This window comes from Arachis hypogaea, chromosome 6 (assembly GCF_003086295.3).
Source record: "Arachis hypogaea cultivar Tifrunner chromosome 6, arahy.Tifrunner.gnm2.J5K5, whole genome shotgun sequence".
In the NCBI taxonomy this organism is placed as follows: domain Eukaryota; kingdom Viridiplantae; phylum Streptophyta; class Magnoliopsida; order Fabales; family Fabaceae; genus Arachis; species Arachis hypogaea.
The window spans coordinates 112,862,609-112,881,405 of NC_092041.1; the positions used below are offsets into that span (position 1 = coordinate 112,862,609).

Below are 18,797 nucleotides of genomic sequence, written 5' to 3' on the forward strand. Positions count from 1 at the left end.
CATTCATGAATGATTCTAAAAGGCATAAAATTGCATGCGAAATTGAAAATACATAAAATAACGATAAATGGTACAATAAGATAGTGGTACCTCGAGGCAAGGGGCCAGCTAAACGCATCATACCCAGCAGGCCTAAAACCAGGAAACTGCCAAAAGATCCAAGACTGAAGTAACTGTAACGGCCCAGCTAACTTCACGACATATCTGTTGGCCACTCGGCACATGCACCGATACAACCATGCTAGTGCTGCCGACCCCCAGCTATAGCCACCCATCTCCTCAAGCCGAGCCACAAACGGTAACCATCTGATGTGAATATGATTGCCGGACTTGTCGACAAACAGTTGGGTGCCCAACAACATCATGATATAGGCACGGGCAAAGCGCCTGACCGTCTCCTCATCTGCCCCCTCGGGGCACTCTCCAAAGGTCTCCTGGAACCAGGTACAGTTCACTGCGAACTTCTGTATCTGGTTCGCGGGAGGTACTACACCCAGCAACTCATGGAACCACTGCCAAGCTGGCCTGCCACCCTCTATGTATACGTGAAAGTCTGTCAGGCAACCACTGACGTAACGTCCATCTACTGGCAACCCCAACTGATACGCGATATCCTGAAGTGTGATGGTGCACTCTCCGAACAGCATGTGGAACGTGTGCGTCTCCGGACGCCACCGCTCCACGAAGGAACTCACAAGGGGCTCGTCCAATCTGAACCATCTGTCGTTCAGTCTCGCAAGATGGTACAATCCGGCCATCTGCAAGTATGGAACGTACCTCTCATTTAGTCGCATCCCCTGCTGCCGCCGCATGCTCGAAATGCAACGCCGGGGCTGGGCATTACATTGACCACATATTTATTTCGAGTTAGAATACCACTAACAAATAAAATTCACGACGTAAACAATTAAAATATACCACTGGCAATAACAAATATAGTGAACCAGTAACAGTATTTCTTACGAAAACCACAAACATAGACCTTTTCTGGAAAACACATACACAAAATAATGGTGGTAAACCACTAGCAAAACCACATACTAAAATCGCATACAGAAAATCAATAACATAACCCACATGCAAATCCACTAAAGAAAACCACATGCAAAACCACTCAATTAACCACCTCCAATACCACCACCCTAAACCGCTAAGATAAACCACCCTAAACCGCTAACATAAATCGCTTAGATAAACCACCAATAAAATTGGAAACAAAACCACTAGAAGAAACCGCATGCAATACCGCTAGCCCAACCCACTAACATAAACAGCCAGTAAAACCGCATGTAAATCAGCTAACATAAACCACTATCAATACCGCTATCAAAAACCACTGACATAAACCAATGTCATAAACCGCTATCAAAAATCACTAACCTCGTCGTTGATCACCCCGGCGATATGAGCAACTCCATCCAGTCGATACAGCCTTCCAGGATTGTCCCCCATCGCCTGACTTTGTCGCTCCACTCTTTCTCGGACCGATTCTGGGTCGTTTTCTCTGGGATTTGGTGGGGTTTGAGAATGGAAAAGTGATTCGAATGACCTTGATTCGAACTCCTTATATAGGCTACTCCCTTGTAATTCGAATTATATCGTTTCGAATTACTACTAGTGTGGAAAAATGAGTAATTCGAATCAACTTGATTCGAACTAGCTTAAATCCTCCATTCCCTACTAATTCAAATTGAATCAATTCGAATTACATGTTTTTAATTCGTTTCATGTTGATTCGAATTACGTGTTGCGAATTGCTTCCCCTAATTCGAATTATATCAATTCGAACTACGTTCATATCAAATTCGAATCTTATTGATTCGAATTACATATATTTGTCCTTTGGCGGATTGATGTATCAGAAATTCATTTGGCTGATTTAGGTAATTTCCAACCCCCCTTGGCACATTAACGTTTTTTACCCTTAATAATAATAATAATAATAATAATAATAATAATTTTATTTTATATTTTTTGGAGCAGGACTGTTATATCTAATGGAATAAATATTGGGGATTGATCTGTATATTAATTTTTTTGGACTAAAATGTCTATTTTTAAAATTCTTGGAAACTAATATGGGTAATTACTGTGCCAGAAAATAAACTGGGACTGATTCTGCAAGAGTAAAACTTTAGGGATTAATTTGGGTATTAATTTTTTTTGAAGATTAAAATGTCCGCTTTTAAGATCCTTGGAACTAATTTGGATAATTATTCTAAATTAATTTACAAGGAGCGCTAGGATCAATAAATTTTATGATTTATAACTATTAATTAATTATTTTATTAATATTTTTAATGATATAAAATTATATTTAATAATATATATTTATTCATTTTTTTACTAATTAAACGCTGAATAAATTTTAATAAAAATGTTTAAACATAGATTTTTTTTTCTTAATTTATTGTCATGAGGCCTTCAAGAAGAGTTACTATTATCATATGTTAACATAAAAAGTTAGAAGTAACAAAGAAGAGGCACACCATATAGCAAAACTAGCAAGTACATAATAATTGAGGAAAAAATTTACGGACCACTATTTTTATTAAAATTTAGTTAATATTTAATTAGTAAAAAAAAAAAGTAAATAATTTTACATTATTAAATAAAATCTTACATTATTAAAAATATTAATAATAATTAATTAATGATTACAAATTATAAAATTTATTGATCTCTAACACTTCTCTAAATTGAGTATTGAAAATAGAAGGACAATAAAAAAAATGATAGACTATTGAAATCCTGAAATAGCTCACATTTAATATTGGTTACCATTCCAAGTTTTCAACACATAAACGGACAGGCTAGCACGTAGCTGGTCATAACAATAAAATCATCTCTAATGTTTATGTTTATGTTTATTTTTATTTTATTTTAAATCTTATAAAAATATTACATAAGTATTTATAAATTATATATTATAAAATTTAATATAAAATTTATTATTTTAATACTTAATTTATTTTAATTTAAATTTATTCATATTCTGACTTAAAATTGAGTCAGGTCTATAATAAATAAAGATTCATTAAAAAAATTTGACCTCATCTACATTTACTCAATTTTATAGGGATTGGATACGATGCTAATAGATCAGTTCTATTTATCTAAATGAATAACTAACCCTCAAAGATATCTCTCATTCATTCAAAAGAGATATCTCAGCCACTTCCCTAATAAAGCGAAACGGTTATTCATCACTAAAAGTGGAATTACCGAATTATTCTAAAAGTGGTTATCTTTTCTGTTTTAAACCTTAAACCCAATCTATACAAACTCTGCTTTAAATTCTTACTAACTTAAACATCGGAATTCCTTACAGGTACTATTTCTATTTTCTCACGAGGAACTCGAACGGTAACACCTCAAAAACAAGGAGGTCCCTTAAAGGAGTTTGGACCTCATATTCAGGCCCAACAACAACCCAATTTCAGCTAACCCTCGGAATATTAGTTCTGTTGCCGGGAACCTGAAAGTCTACACTTTACTATAGCGAACGAGCAATTTAAAGACAAACACACTGTATCTGAGTCTGAACTAGAACCTCACAATGATGACCGAGCTCTAATGATATCTTCACGGCCTGAAGGAACATGTGAGCCACACGGAGAAGGAACATCTAAAAACTCAGCGAATTCATTCAAAGGTACATCCCCCTGAAAACAAAAAACCTCCACACCTAACTGAGATCATGGGACTCATTTATGGTCATTATGGCCAGTTGGAACAACTCAAATAGGAGAGCGAGCGACAACAAGAGACTGAAAGAGACTTGCGCAAGAAAGTACGATATAAAAGAAAACTTGAGGAAAAACTTTTGAAGTTGGAGGCTGACTTGCAAAATCGAACCAAAAACACAGAACGAGAAGACAAATCTGAACCCTTCATTTTGTTAAAAAATTCTATACTCAAAATCCGGTAGTACAAACCGTGTAGATCTAATTACCCTAACAAATTATATAATTGGTGTTGTTCGTTCCAACATTAAAAACATAGTTAGTCTCATTAAGTCTTAACATTATAAATTTGAGTTGGTTCGATATCTAATAACTAATAATCTAGAAGTGAAATATATTTTTCTTTATGAGTAACAATTTCAAATTATGCACCAAAAACTCTTTTTTGAACTGATAAAGGAAATAAAATTTTGAAATGAAAAGGAAAGAATTTAAAAGACTAGAAAAGAGTAAGAACTAAACTAGACCAAATATAACAAAACAAATTGCAAATTAATAAAATGTCTTTGACATGAACACATTACTTTAAATTTAAATACAGTGTTTAAATGTAAAAGAAACATAAAGAAAAGGAAAGACTTTGCAGAAAAAGTAAATTTGCAAAGAAGATTAAAGGAAAATGTAAAGACAGTAGAAGGAGTTCTACAGATAAAAAAAATTGAGAAATGCTATTTGTACACTAAAATCAGTCATCAATGTATTTATATATAAATACATATATGGTTTAATTTATTTTTATAATGTATTTGTATTCTAAAATGTATTTTATACTAGTGACTGACTTTAGTGGCTGATTTTAATATACACGTAACATAACCCAAAAAAATTTCGAAGAAGATCGATAAAAAAATCTCTGGGAATATGAAGTTAGAAGAGTATTTTTTTTAAAAACGAATTTCAATCTCTATTCTTTCCAAACTTTATTTATTTACAAGCTTTTTTCAACTAATCCAATTCCATCAAGTGCTTCCTATACAAGAAAAAATAACCGTAACTATTTTTGCCACATTAATGATTGAATAACTGTCTTCAACTGTCTTAAATATTGGTCTCTTTACTGCTTCGATCATGAAACCTTGTATTCAACATGCACCTTCGATCAATCTACCTTGTTCATCGATAATCTTCTCTCAATGAACTCGAGAATATTTTCGATTGAAACCAAACAAGAACATTTTCAATATGCTGACTATCAACTTGGATTATTTTAGACCAACACCAGCACAAGAACAGAAAGCAATGTTGGACCTTCCAATATCAAGTTGCACATTATAATCAACGCCATTTGTAGTTTCTACAAGAAGACTACAATTTCAATTTCCCAGCATATGGACCGTACGGCACAACGGATTACATAAGTGCATCGCCAAATTTCAATTTCTTCGTTTACCTCATCATTCACATATACCACTCGTCTCCATTCTATCTTAAATACATGTCCATTAATAAATCCGCACAAACTTTTTTTTATTTATATTTTAATATATTAAGTACATAAAAAATTCAAAAAAAAAATTAAAAATGATAATATTACTCTTATTTTTAATAATGTCATTTTTTATATATTTTTTTTGCTAATCATATTACGAGTTCACAAAAAATATAATTTTAGGACATAAAATAAATAAATCCTTACTTATAGTACTTAATTTTTCTATGCAAACACTTATTTAATAATTTATCAAATATTAAAAGTGGACATTATTTGGGAGTCATATTATCTTCAATTTTAATAAGTGTTTACTTTTCAAATATAATTTGATTTTAAATAATTTTTGCAATTGGAAAAGCTAAGCATCATTGATTGACTTTTTTTCCAACCCTATTAAATAAAATAAGAGATAGAAAACATTATAAGAAAGTACTAAAACAAGGAATTAAGAATAAATTTAGAGTGAAGACCTAAATTAGTCTCTGATAAAATATTTTGATCATAACAAATTTTAATTATTTTGGAAGTCCTAAAAAATTAGTTTCGTCAGACATTATTTTCTGATCCGAAGAGAAAATAAATAAGATGCGGACAGCATGGATTGAAATTTTTGGTATGCCAATTCATGCATGGAATGAAGAAAATTATCACAAAGTGGCTGAAGTTTGAGAAACAATGATAAAAGTGGACGACAATCTCATAGATGGAAGGAACTTTAGCTTTGCCAAGGTGATGATTGACACTTCATGGATGTTAATAATCTAAAGTAGGGTAGTGTTGGATTTAGACACAGCAAAATTTAAAATTTTTGTCAACGGAGCAAACAAAACCTTTGATGATGATGTGAAAGAGGATAATTTTATGGGGAGTGAAAAGCCAAAGATCCGAAAAAAAATTGACAAAGAAGTGGACGAGTATGATGATGAAGACAGTTTGATTCGTCTCTTCTGTAACTATTGTGTGTTATCCGTCTCTTCCCCATGAGAAGCGACCCCAGTAAATTTTGTGATTTGTAGTCATTAATTAGTTATCATTGATATTTGAAATGGTGTGAGATTTTATCTATTAGTGTGGGATTACTCATTTTTTTTGCTGGTTAAGTGCTAGCTAAATTTTAATAAAAATGCTAGCCCACCTAAATTTTCTCCAAAATTTATTATTTAAAATACTCAAAAAGAAATTGTTATTCAGATTTTCATTTTTTTGCAAAAATAAAAATGAAAGAAAAAGATAATGTCCATGATAGAAATACATTTTTCCTATCTTAATATATTCTCTGGTTACAGTTTAAATTATGCACAAAGTTCTAAAAGAGAATTAAAATTATTTTGGTTTTAGATAAGTAAAAATAAATTTATAAATTATAATAAATATTTAAATTAATCTCTAAAAATTTTTTAATTGAACAATTGTTTTTAACAAATATTTTTTATTTAAAAATTTTTAAAAATTAATTAATCCATATGTCATTTTGAAGGAGACTAATTTCAAATTAAGTACAAAAATAGTTTTTGAAATTGACCATTTGCATAAAAAAAGTTTCCAAGATACCGGTTATATCATAAACATCGTCGAATTGAAAAAATTGTATCAAATTACCTCAAGCCATGAGTAACTTAGCACATTTTATTTTCTATTGAACTAGACAATATGAGGTGACTTTGTTTTTGATATTAAATACTTGATGAAATGACATCCTTTAGTCATAATAGTCGTATATTTTTTTAAGGGAAATAAGCTATTTTGTAGTTCATTAAGGTTAATGACCATGTTTGGCATAGAGACAAGTTTGGTGACATGAATAATAAAATCATGAAATTCGAGGAAGAGATTAAGAAGATAGATGATATGGTAGGAGATGGGGAGTATGATGGAACGGTGGAAGCAAGAAGGCGTGCACTAGTGGCATGTTGTGAGAAATGGTATGTGAGGAAAGAACTACATTGGAAGCAAATGTCGAGGTCTAGGCATGCGAGGGATATGGATAAGAACACGAGATACTTCCACAACCTAGCTTCTGCAAGAAGGAGGAATAATAGGATTGATGCTTTGGTTATTAACGGAAGATTGATAAGGAATCAAGCTCGAATTAAGATTGCCATCAGGGGATTTTACAAGGAGTTGTATCATCAAGAAAAGTCTCCTAAGGTGGGATTCAGAGATGGACTGGTAAATATGATCAGTGAGGAGGATGCATTGGCTTTAGAGAGGGTTCCGACAACCGACGAGGTTAGGGAGGCAGTTTGGGATTGTGAATCGTCCAAGGCGCCAGGTAGTGATGGCTACAATATGAACTTTATTAAAAAATGTTGGGATGAAATTGGTGCTGATTTTACTGCAGCGGTTATGGATTTTTTCCAATCCTCCAGGTTACCGGCTGATGCTAATGTCACTTGGGTGGCGTTGGCCCCCAAGTTTACTGGTGCTAAGGAAATCAAAGACTTGCGGCCGATTAGCATGGTGAGGTGTGTGTACAAGGTAATTTCGAAGATGCTGGTAAGGAGAATGTGAGCAGTCATGCCAGGATTGGTAGGGGAGACTCAGAGTGCCTTTGTCAAGGGTCGGAAGATACATGACGGAGCCCTTATTGCGTGTGAAACGGTCCAGTGGATAAAACTGAAGAAGAAGCAAGCAGCATTAATAAAGTTAGATTTCCAGAAAGCTTATGATAGGGTCAAGTGGAGTTTTGTTGACATTGTCCTGCAAAAAATGGGGTTTGGTCAAAGATGGAGGGGTTGGGTCGTGGAATGCATCAGTACATGCTCTATGTCAGTTTTGATAAATGGCTCGCCTTCTAAGCCGTTCAAAATGGAAAGGGGCTTGCGACAAGGTGATCCCCTGTCTCCATTCTTATTTGTTCTCGTGGTGGATGTTCTGCATAGGATGATTGGAGAGGCTGTTAGAAATGGGCGCATATCTCCACTGTTGGTTGGACGAGATCACATTGAGTTGTCTCATCTTCAGTTTGCAGACGATACTATACTCTTTTGCCCACCTGACGATGAGACTATCATGAATTACAGGAGGCTACTTCGCTGCTTTGAGCTAATGTCAGGTTTAAGCATCAACTTCGACAAGTCCAGCTTGATTTCTATTAACTGTGAGGAGCAGTGGGTACAAAGAATGTGTAGTGTACTGGGTTGTAAGGCAGCTTCTCTTCCAGTCAAGTATCTGGGTATCCCACTAGGAGCTAACCCGAGGCTGGTAAAGACGTGGAAGCCAATAATTGACAAAGTGGAGGAAAAACTCAGTCTCTGGAAAGCCAAGGTCCTCAATAAAGCCGGTAAGTTGGTCCTCATCAAGTCTGTATTGAATAGCCTTCCGGTTTACTACCTGAGTTTGTATAAGATGCCTAAAGGTGTTGCAGAGAAACTGATCTCTTTGCAGAGAAGATTTCTATGGAGTAAGGAGGATGGGAGGCACGGTATGGCTATGGTCAAGTGGGATGTAGTGCAGGCTCCTAAAAAATTAGGCGGTCTCGGGGTTGGGGATGCTATGATACGCAATACAGCACTTCTCTTTAAGTGGTGGTGGCGTTTTTCAAAGGAGGAATGTCCATTGTGGAAAAAGGTGGTATGCTCATGTAACAACCTGAATCCAAATGAGCTTTTGTCCTCCCAAACACTACCGGTGAAAGGGGGTCCGTGGAAGGATATCTGTCAATTACAGGGCATGAATCAACAAGTTAGACAGAAGTTGATCACAGGTTTGTCTATGGAGGTTGGCGATGGGAGATGCACGAGGTTCTGGGAGGATGTCTGGCTTATGGGAGGCTCTTTAAAAGATCGGTTTCCAAGACTATTCTCGATTTCAAACCAAAAGGGATCAGTGATAGGGAATTGTGGGTTTTGGGATGGGTTTGAGTGGAATTGGAACTTTCTATGGAGGCGAGATTTATTCCAATGGGAGTTGGATATGCTGAACCAGTTACATGATACGTTAAGACTGGTTAAACTTGCATATAATAGAGAGGATAGAGTGGTGTGGAAATATGATAATCAAGGTGTTTTTTCAACTAACTCTTTTGTGCAGGTGCTGCAAGCGGAATTGACTCCGGAGGAAGTTACAAGCTATAGCTACACCAAGTCTATTTGGAAAGGTCTAGTGCCTCCAAGAGTGGAGTTGTTTGTCTGGTTTGTTTTGTCTGGCAGAATCAATACTAAAGATAGACTGGGACGACTTGGAATCATCAACCAACAAGATAGGTCATGTGCTTTGTGTAATGAAGGTGTTGAAAATGGGCACCACTTGTTTCTTGCTTGTAGTTTTTCTTGGCAGGTGTGGTGTGCTTGGATGTCATATGTTGGTAGAAAATGGTCTTATCCGGGTACGTTGAAGGAGCATTTCTTAAGCTGGATTGAGTTATCTACCAGGAAGGAAGAGTGTAAGAGGTGGATGGTGTGCTTTTGTGCTATAATTTGGAACATATGGTTGGAACGGAACAGAAGAATTTTTCAGAATAAAGGTAGAAGGGTGGAGGAGATAATCAACATGTGCTTTATGAATTTTAGGGAGTGGCTTGGTGCAGACCCCTTTTGTTGTTGATGGCTATGCCGGAGATGACAATGGGGCATCCTTTTTTCTTAGCTAGGCTGTTTTCTTTTGTTCGTTTGTTTTGTTGTTCCTGTTCAGACGTCTTTACGCTCCACTTACAGTGTTGAGCTTTTCGTTCAAAAAAAAAAACATGTTCTATCTAGTCTCGTGTAAAAAGGTATGTATAAAATCACTCATGACGTGATAAGTAACTCGATGAAAAGTGGGTAAGAACTAATATGGTGCAATTTTTTTAATTTTAATGACCTTTGTGGTGTAATTGAAATATTATAAATTTTTTAGTGTAAGTAACCAATCTCAAAAATTACTTTAAAATTTAATTTTATTATTTATAATGATAATTTTTTAACTCAATTATTTTATAATAAAATTTTTAGAAACTTATTATTCAACATACCTATTAAAATTTGATTAAAAATGAGAGACGGATCAAACTGTCTTAATTTTCGATAGTTGGTAAAGATTCTCTACCCTTACACATTGTTTGGTATAGAAGAATTTGGAAGGAAAGAAAATGAAAGAAAAGAAAATAGATGAAAAATTAGTTTTTTTATTGTTTTGATCAAGAAAGAAAATGAATAAAAATTAAAAAAATACAAAAGTACATGTGGTACTTATATTAAATTTTAAAAAATGGATAAAATTATAAATTTGTCATTATAACATTAGTATATTATAATTTATAAAAGGTTTAGTTATTTTGTTAGTCTCTATCGTTTTGCGAAATTTTTAATTTAGGTCCTTATACTTTTTTTTTAATCGAGTTCTTGTACCAATTTATTTTTTTAATTGGATCCACTACACTTTTTTTTCTTTTTATTTAAATCCCTGCACAATTTTCTTAATTAAGTCCCTATATAAGCCAATTACTGCCAAGAGGGATCTAATTGAAAAAAAAGTTGGTGCAGGGACCCAATTAAAAGAAAAAAAGTATAGAAACATAATTAAAAATTTTGCGAAACGATAGAGACCAACAAAATAATTAAACTTTTATAAAAAGTATTAATGTAAGTTTATTTAGATATGTTTTTTTTTCCTCCAAATAAAAAAAATTTTCTATTTTTTTTATTTTTCTCCTCATTTAAATAACACAAAAAAAAAATTAACACTTTTTTTTTTTCTCATTTTTCATCTTGCATCCAAAGTTAAGTATCCAATGTTGTACTAATGAGTATTCGTAGAGGCAGCCATGGTGTTTTTTTTTGACCGTTTGTTAATTCTGATTTCTGAGGCCAAACAAATAACAACAAGAAAACATAACTCTGTGGCCCCCACACCATGTACCATTCCCAATGTACCCTTTTAACGGCTACTTCTAAGTTCTAAGTTCATCGCAATATCTCATCACCCAAACCCACCGCTATATAAATAGGGAGCTACTCAAATGAAGATGCAAAAAACATCTTTTTATGAAGATGCTTTGTATAAAAGTGTGATTTATTGATTTGGCCACACTTCAAATAAAAACAACACTTTTATAACATATCAAAATCTAACCCTACACTCCATCATCTAAGGGTCAAAAAGAAAAATCATCACATGAAGACAATTATAATATCTTCATGGGAGTACCCACCATATAAATAACCTCAGCACATTGCTAAAACCAGTTAGTTGTGTACCATTTATATCACATCAATAATCAGTAAAAATCCTCAGCATATTTTGTTGTTGTTTTGAAACAATGGCTGGTTGTTTGAGAGCTTCCTCAGCTACTTGTATTTTGGTCCTTTCTGTTGTGTTTGGAATATCTTATGCTGCTAAGGATATCTTGGTTGGAGGCAAGGTTGATGCATGGAAGGTTCCATCTTCACCCTCTGATTCCCTCAATAAATGGGCTGAGAGAGCTAGGTTTCAAGTCGGAGACCGTCTTGGTAATTCTCCTCTTCTTTTTTATTTCAAAATCTAAGTTTCTTTACAAGATTATTTGTGACCAATTATAGAAATTGGTGTATTATAAAATTTGATGATGAAAAAGTATGGTAAAGTTGAGAATGAGTAATCCATAAGTTTTTTCTTTATTCAGTGTGGAAATATGATGGTGGGAAAGACTCAGTGTTGGAAGTGAACAAAGAGGATTATGGGAATTGCAACACATCAAATCCAATTAAGAAGTTCAATGGCGGCAACACTAAGGTGGAGCTGGACCACCCTGGACCATTCTACTTCATAAGTGGAGCAAAGGGTAGCTGTGAGCAAGGTGAGAAGCTTCATGTGGTGGTCATGACTCCAAGGGGTGCACCTGCACCTTCACGGGCACATCCACATGCACCTTCTCCTGCTCCTTCACCTTCTTCAGGATTTGAAGAAGATCATACACCTGCCCCTGCTGTTGCTCCTTCAAGTGGTGGTGCCAACGCTTTGGAGTCCGGCATTCTTATGACTCTTATTGGGGTTTTTGCCATGTGGGTTTTCTAATGTGAATCAATGAATGGTTGAATTATATCCAATACAGTAGTTTAATTGAAAATCTGTCACATTGATGTGATATTATTAGATTATTAGTTCTGTAGGGAAGGAATTGAAAGATTTAATTTTTTATTATTATTATTATTATTATCATGTTTGCCTTTTCAAATATCTTATAACCATATATTGATTTTTACTAAATATTGCATATATTGCATATTGACGACCATTCTTCTATTCGAATAAGTAACTTCAAACTTGAAATCAAATAACTTGGTTGATGTAGAAGCCAAAGCCATTTTGGTTCTACTCCTAAACATGACAACATTTTAGTTGGAACTCAACAACTGTCTTAACAAAATCAAAAGTTAACATTACAAAATGTATTTTTTTTTGGTGACTATTACAAAATGTATTTGACACCATCAAGATCCATTGATGAATAAACAATTACGAAAAAAATAAAAATAACAAAATTCCAAAGGCCAACAAAAGCAACAAGCATTTCAAATAAACACTACCATAATAATTCAAAATTATTAAGCCTTACAAGTTGAAAGGGCAAACCTTAAAATAACTTCTGGAAAAGTTACTAGAAAAGAACATGAACATAATAAACATGGATATTCTAGGAAGATAACCAGTGAGATCAAAACTATACAAGCAGCTGATGGACGCAAATGGTCGCCAACTGCGAAACATGCCATCCACCCCCCCCCCTCCTATCAGTTGAAATAATCTCAAGCACTGCTAAGAAAATCATCCAAAAAGTATGGGAAAGCAGCAAGGATGACACGGAATTCTCTCTCTTGAAGGCAGCTCCATTTTATTCAGTTATACTGCAAAACGAAATCAAAGTGTATAAAGCATATGGAAAAATTCAAAGATGAAATAAGAATTTAATTTTCTCTCATAAATATTCAATTACAGTAAGCCAGTCGCAAAACTATAGGTGGGTTTGGTAAAGTTTAGTAGAGAAGTGTTTAAGTGTCTGCAGTTTTTAAAAACAAACACTTCACTTTGTGGTTGACAAATCAAAATGATCATGTATTTGTGCTTTTAGCTTTTGAAAACTCCTATAAAGATACTTTACAAAACTAACTGGTGTTTTTTAAAATTAAAAAGATAATATAACCTTATATATTAACAAGTGTTTAGAATTATTTTTTTGTTATTATATTTATATTTATGTCTATAAAGTCATTCTAAACTTTACAAAACAAATTTTACCAAAACACAATTGTTGTAGTTTGTATTATTTTTAAAGGCTCTTTTATTCGATTTAGCACATATAACTGCTACAAAAGCCATTACTTTTGAAAAACACAAGGTTTTACCAAACCACCCTAAGTGAAATTTTTTGAGAACATAAGAATTTAACATCACAAATAAATGAATAATTGCACATTGTCTAATCAAACCTTAACACCAAGCATACACTAAACTTTCAAAGATAATAAGTTATAAATATGATAAAGTATACCGACCTCCCTTGAATTTTAGGTGAAATTACACATAGCACCCCATGAATTATATGTTGACAATGACAACCCCAGATCTGGTGAGAGGTCAGTGTCCATTTTAGAAAAATATAAAGTTACCAGATGTCAGATAAACTTAAATCTTAGAAGAGTTCTGTAAATACTTTTAGAAATAAAGAGGTATGTGTGTCATGTCCCTTAAAATTAGAGGCTCAGAGGAGGTTAATGTAATTTTACCAATCACACCAAATCAACAAAGCTTAAACATTTATACAAGTTATAAAGTTAGCAAGGCTAGAGTTGTCTATTGCGGGCTAGAGCAATTCTTAATTGGATATAACTAGAAACTTCTCCAGAATCCGCATACTTCAGTTCTAAGTCGAGATTCTTCAATTTGAGCATAAGATGAATCTTAGTTCTGGAAATGAGTAAGTCAACTGGATTGACTTGGAATCAAAGAAAGCAGTTATAAATCCTTAACTTTTTTCAGTTATAAATTCAAATATTTTGTTTGTCACAGTTATGGTTATATCAGATTCAGTATATGAACAAATGAAGTTTTGAAACTCTTACCCAGATTCTGAAAAATAAGGGTGGCACAACTGCACAAGCAGCTCAAAATGATCATCACTCGTCATCATCTGAAATGTCAATTACTATTGGTTCCTCAGTTTTTCCATTGTTATGACCAAAAACCTCAAGTGGTTCTTTCTTCACGTGCACCTCAGCATCAACTTGAATAGGGTGTTCTTCAGAAAATGGATGCTTTCTCTTCTGACCAGCCTGCTCCTGATAGTTGCTCATCGTTGGTACCTCCTCAATGCTCATGTTAGCCATTTCTTTTCTTTGTACTGCATAAAATAACCGTTTCTATTCAAAAAGAAATACATCCAACCATTTGAGTAATACTCCATTCAGTTCTAGTAATTGTAAGCTTGTGTCATCAAACCCCAACTTAAGCAAATTCACTTTGAAGTATTCAATATTTTACTTTGTATTCAATTTGCCCCAAATTAAATAATTAATCCCAGTGGGGTTAATTTTCTAAAAAAAGTAGCGATAAAATAACTCATTTTTGTGTATTCACTTGAAACTCAACATGTTATCATCATAGCATAAAATGTGGCTCCCACTACTCACTTCAGATTCATTACCTCACCACATCGGATCATAGGATGGACTGTGATGAGTGTGATCCCCATTTTAACTGGCCATCACACTGTATCATCCTATGATGATGAAGTGATGAGTTCCAAGTACATAAAAAATGCATGGCACAAATATGTCTCTTCTCTATAGTTGGGGACTATTATCCTAGAGGCTTACACTTTCATGCATTAAAGTTCAGAGTTATATAACTTACAATTACTTACCTGAAGTGAGGTCACTTAAGGAGTGGTCAACAGAAGCCTGCTCATCCAAGAAAGAAGAAGGCAGTGGTAGAGCTTCGGAAACAAAAAACCAAATCGACTAATATTAATTCTAAGATCAGATAACTGAAACTTGAACTCAAGAAAGAATTAAAATTGTGCAGTACCTTGACCTACATCCCCAAAGGGTTCCAGTTTGCGTTGGTAAACTTTTAACCTGTCCTGTGAGAGTCGGAGACAAAAGCAACAACATTAACGATTAACTAACATACTTTGGCCGTGGAAACCTACAAGGAAGTGTTAAGCGAGAAATGGAACTTACAAGTTCAGATTTGAGGGGATGATAATCTGGATTAGTCCCTTTGCATCTCAACTTCACTACACAGAAACAAAACAACAAAAAGCCCTAAGCATGTGTGTGAATTGGGAATTTGGAAGAAGAAATGAAGAAAAAGACGAAAGTACATGAGAAAAGGGTGGAAGTGATGTTGGCAAGGGTTAAGAGAGAGTGAGCGCGTTGAAGAGGAGGCATTTTAGAGAGGATGAAAGGGTTTGAGAGAGACAGAATATTCGGCAACTCTGCTTCCAGATTCTCCAGGCTGGCTACCGTGCGCCTCAGTGCTTCGCTCATCTCTTTCGGTACGCCCTCACCCACACTTTCGCTTCCCCTCGCCATTTTCTGTGTCTCTCTTTCGGTTTTAGTCTCAGGGGAAGTAGAAATGTTGGTGACTCATAAGGAGAGAAGCACAACATTCAAGGGGAACATGCTTTTTCACTATTCGATTAGTGAAAATTCAGTTAACCTGATAATTGAGAGTCTATTAGATAAATAATTTAATTAAATTTATTAAATTATTTAATAATTTTTAATTTTTAATTTTATCTAAAATTAATCGTACTTAAATTTTTATTCTATTTTATAGTTTCGTTCATCTAACAAATGACAGTAAACTATATATTTTTTTTCAAAATAAATAATTAAATAAGTCTTAAGAAAAAAAAGATTTTTTTTTATTTATGATAGAATTCAAATTTATCGATTGTATTTAATTATTCTAGCGTTCACTTTTCATATACTCCAAATAACAATATTAAAATTACTAATTTAAAAAAGATGACAAATTTAAATTTTAATATATTTATTGTGCATTTATTTAAATAAAAAATTTTAAAAATTTTGCAGATAATAATATTAATATATGATCTAAAATATACTTTAGTTAAATATAAAAGGGTAAAAAACGTAAATAAGTCAAGAGAGCTCAGAAATTACGCAAATCCGCCAAACTGAAAATTGCTTCACAAATGAGTCAAAGTACTTCTCTATGCAATTCGAACCAACTTAATTCGATTTGCACTTGTATATAGTTCGAACCGAATCAGCTCGAATTATTTAGTGAAATTAAGAGTAATTCGAACTAGTTTGGTTCGAACTAAGAACATACATAATTCGAACTAGATGAGTTCGAAAAAAAAATTAAATTTATTTATTTATTAAATTTAAATTTAAAACTACAATAATGAATTTTTTCAAATTTTAAAAATAAAAATTGAAAATTTGTACTTTTTTCTGTAATTCATCTTTATTAGTGCTGGAAAACAAACAACAACAAAATAAAATATAAAATTAAGATATGAAATTGTCTAACAAAAATATTTGATAATCTCACTCAATAAAATTATAAAATTCGAAGAAGAACAAAAGAAAATATATTTAATTAAACCAAAATCTAAACAATATTTTATCAAGTGAATTATTTATTAAAATAGAAAAGAAATCTTAGGTTATATTTAGAAGGGAGACTGAGATTAAGAGATTAAAATTTAATTAAATTTTAAAATTATGTTTAGTGTAAGATGTACATGACTTAATTATGTCTCATTATTTTATGAAAAAGTATAGGCAGACAATAAAAATACTAAACAATGTGAACAATAGATATATTGGATGTTCATTTCAGTAGGTGTGCGGATGGTTATTCTAATATTAAGATTTAGATGGATAATTTGAAAGTGTAATGTATTTTAATTTAATTAATAATTATTCATGTTGTTGAAGAAAATTATTGGTTACCTAACAATCATAACCCTTATTTTATTTAGTTCAAAATAAATAAAATGATCAAGTTATTCCTGCATATTAAAAGAAAAAACAAAAATGAAACGCTCACCCAATCCTCCAAACAACCATTTCCCCTTCCTCCTTTCTCAATCCCCATTGTCTCCCGTCAGTTCAACCCATTTCTCCGGCGTCACTCTCTTGCTTGGCATCGAGTTCGCCGTCGACGAGGAAGCTTTGCCACCGCTTCTCCAGTGCTTCGCATACGGTTCTCTCTCTCCCTCTGTCTCTCTTTCACTTTCGATCTCTGTCTCTCTCTTTCTCTCTCTCTCTCTCACTTTCTTCTGTTGGTTGCAGGGGATACTAAATAAGAGCAAATTGGTTGCTATTGATGCTGGAAACAGGGGCTACCCTCCGAATAAGGTATGTAAGTTGATGATTACGATGTTTTTGACACCAAATTTCTGATGATTTGGTGATGACACTGATCTGAGGTAGTTAACATCGTTGTTAAGTTTGCATAAGGTCACAAGTTGAAAAGTTGTTTTCCACAGTGAGTGCTTTTGAGTTTGTGGTGTTTGAAATTTAAGGGGAGAAAATGAAGGTTAGATGGTGAATTGGTGATTGAGTTTTGGAGCACATAACCTAGTCATGTGTTTGCTGTTTTTCATTGTTTTTCAAGAACCAAAATTGCTTGCAATTCTTTTACTCTGCCAGATATTTGCAATTATGTCACTGAGAGCTAAAAAAAAGATAATTTTGTTTCATTACAATTTTGTTAGCTGAACTTGAATTTAATCAACTCAATTTAACTATTATGCCTTTGCATTCTTCTACTTGTGTTCTATTTAACTATGATGCTTTTGATTCTCTTTTGCTGATATCCTACAATCAAACTTCAAGCTATTTTGGATTAGAATTGAAGTTCTCTAATTTGTATAAAGCATGTCTGCAGCATTCAATTTATTTGATATTACCTTTCATTAAAATTAAATGATGATATAGAATTTCACTTACAATGACAATGTATATTTCTTCTTCAAGTCGAGGGCTTGTCAAGAGTATGCTGCGGAAAAATCCAGAGCTTAGGCCAGCGTATGTTTACTTGCTTGACTTCTTAACTGTTACTTTCCATCTTTTAAACTGTGTATTAACTGGTGAAAAGTTGAAAATCAAAATCTACCCTTGCTGTTTGAATTTGCTACTAGTTTATTGATAGGTTCAATTTATTTCCTCTCTTTTGCTGAACAGATCTGCTACATATACTATCATCTACTCCGAGACATCCAAGCCTCATTGAGCACACCAGTGAGAAAGCCAAAGAAGCTAAAGATATACAAGTGAGAAAGCTAGTGGATATATAGCTTATGCATCACAGAAACTCTTGGAAGCAAAAGGAACTACATATTAAGTTATAGTGTTGTGTTTTACATTGTAATAGGAGCATTTGTTTGTATTTGTGAACATGTTATAAAAGCAAGTATATGAATGAATTAGATTGGCTGGTTTGTTGACATTGAATTCTTGAAATTATATTGGCTGTTTTGGAAAATAATTCTCTTCTTTACCTAGTTACAAACAAAGCGAATGCAAAATCTGATTCAACAAGGTTTTCAAAACAACTAAAACTGTATATGGTCATAATTTCATATAAACCATTAATATAGATGGGAATAACAATTTGCTAATAACATAAATGGTAGGAAACTATGAATTTGGCATATTGAAACATAGCATGAGTAAAAT

At 33.4% G+C, this 18,797-nt stretch overlaps 2 protein-coding genes and 1 long non-coding RNA gene across 4 annotated transcripts; 2 read left to right on the forward strand and 1 right to left on the reverse strand.

The window, feature by feature from the left end:
- The first annotated feature begins 11,312 nt into the window (after positions 1–11,312).
- Positions 11,313–12,342, forward strand: LOC112755799 (early nodulin-like protein 13). The gene is made up of 2 exons (XM_025804094.3): positions 11,313–11,606; positions 11,759–12,342. Exons 1-2 carry the CDS (start codon positions 11,417–11,419, stop codon positions 12,148–12,150), a joined length of 582 nt encoding a protein of 193 aa, XP_025659879.1. The 5' UTR covers positions 11,313–11,416; the 3' UTR covers positions 12,151–12,342.
- Positions 12,343–12,645: 303 nt separating this feature from the next.
- On the reverse strand, positions 12,646–15,792 carry LOC112755800 (uncharacterized). Of its 2 annotated transcripts, none has more exons than XM_025804096.3 (6): positions 15,458–15,792; positions 15,315–15,370; positions 15,160–15,214; positions 14,996–15,067; positions 14,196–14,473; positions 12,646–12,980 (listed from the first exon to the last, which is right to left on the reverse strand). In XM_025804096.3, exons 1-5 carry the CDS (start codon positions 15,666–15,668, stop codon positions 14,250–14,252), a joined length of 618 nt encoding a protein of 205 aa, XP_025659881.1. In that variant the 5' UTR covers positions 15,669–15,792; the 3' UTR covers positions 12,646–12,980; positions 14,196–14,249. The 2 variants fall into 2 exon arrangements, with proteins under 2 accessions (XP_025659881.1, XP_072053817.1); XM_072197716.1 differs by lacking the exon at positions 12,646–12,980 and adding an exon at positions 13,629–13,699.
- Positions 15,793–17,060: 1,268 nt separating this feature from the next.
- On the forward strand, positions 17,061–18,603 carry LOC112755801 (uncharacterized). The gene is made up of 4 exons (XR_003179082.3): positions 17,061–17,319; positions 17,409–17,474; positions 18,096–18,146; positions 18,303–18,603. It is a non-coding gene; the product is annotated as an uncharacterized lncRNA (long non-coding RNA).
- The last annotated feature ends 194 nt before the right edge of the window (positions 18,604–18,797 follow it).

Coding starts and splice junctions, on each gene's coding strand:
- LOC112755799 (XM_025804094.3), top strand. CDS start 11,417: ATGGCTGGTTGTTTGAGAGCTTCCTCAGCTACTTGTATTTTGGTCCTT. Junction 11,607..11,758: donor TCAAGTCGGAGACCGTCTTG/GTAATTCTCCTC, acceptor TTCTTTATTCAG/TGTGGAAATATGATGGTGGG.
- LOC112755800 (XM_025804096.3), bottom strand. CDS start 15,668: ATGGCGAGGGGAAGCGAAAGTGTGGGTGAGGGCGTACCGAAAGAGATG. Junction 15,371..15,457: donor CACTTCCACCCTTTTCTCAT/GTACTTTCGTCT, acceptor GTTTCTGTGTAG/TGAAGTTGAGATGCAAAGGG. Junction 15,068..15,159: donor CTTTGGGGATGTAGGTCAAG/GTACTGCACAAT, acceptor TTGTTTCCGAAG/CTCTACCACTGCCTTCTTCT.